This window comes from Acanthisitta chloris, unplaced genomic scaffold, assembly GCF_000695815.1.
Source record: "Acanthisitta chloris isolate BGI_N310 unplaced genomic scaffold, ASM69581v1 scaffold16942, whole genome shotgun sequence".
NCBI lineage: Eukaryota > Metazoa > Chordata > Aves > Passeriformes > Acanthisittidae > Acanthisitta > Acanthisitta chloris.
The window spans coordinates 2698-3314 of NW_008658945.1; the positions used below are offsets into that span (position 1 = coordinate 2698).

General features: G+C 60.9%; 1 protein-coding gene across 1 annotated transcript in view; it reads right to left on the reverse strand.

The window, feature by feature from the left end:
- Nucleotides 1-410, reverse strand: part of ASIC1 (acid-sensing (proton-gated) ion channel 1) — a gene marked incomplete at its 3' end in the record, with an annotated part of 2982 nt that extends 2572 nt beyond the window's left edge. The window contains exon 1 of the mRNA XM_009069206.1: nt 9-410. Coding sequence (XP_009067454.1) covers nt 9-410 — 402 coding nt within the window. The remainder of the gene's footprint in view (nt 1-8) is intronic.
- Between the last annotated feature and the right edge of the window lie 207 nt (nt 411-617).

Sequence of the window (617 nt, forward strand, 5' to 3'; positions counted from 1 at the left end):
CGGTTGACGTTGCAGAAGGTGACGGCGGGGAAGGTCATCTCGGGGCTGTCGTCCTCGCTGAGCAGCGTGACGTGGTGGTACTCCAGGTAGTAGGCGATGCGGTCGGCCACCTGGTAGAGGAACATGGAGAGGGAGAGGAGGAAGGCCAGTGCCCACAGAGCCTGCCGAGCGCCCAGGCTGCCCTCCACGAAGATGTGGCTCAGCCCGTGCAGCGTGCAGCTGCTGGCAAAGGCCACGAAGTCTGTGGCTGCCCCTGCATCCTTTTCCTCCTCCTCCTCCACCTCATCTTCATCCTCCTTCTGCCCGTAGAGGAACTCATCTGCTCTGTCTTCTCCTTTCTCGGTGGCTTCGGCGTCTTCCGGTCCTTCCTCGCGGGAGAAGGAGATGGTGCAGAATATTTGGAGAGGCATTGTCCAGCCTGGGGGTTCTGGATGTCCTGGCTCTGTCGTGGGGGTCCTGGCCCTGTCCCTGCCCCAGCCTGGGGTTCTTCAGCAGTGGGTCAGTTCCTCGGGGTGTGGGGAGAGCAGGGATGGAGGAAGGGGTGAGTTCAGAGAGGAGAAATGGAGAGGGGGAAAGGAGAGGAGAAATGGAGAGGGGAAAAGGAGAGGAGAAATGGA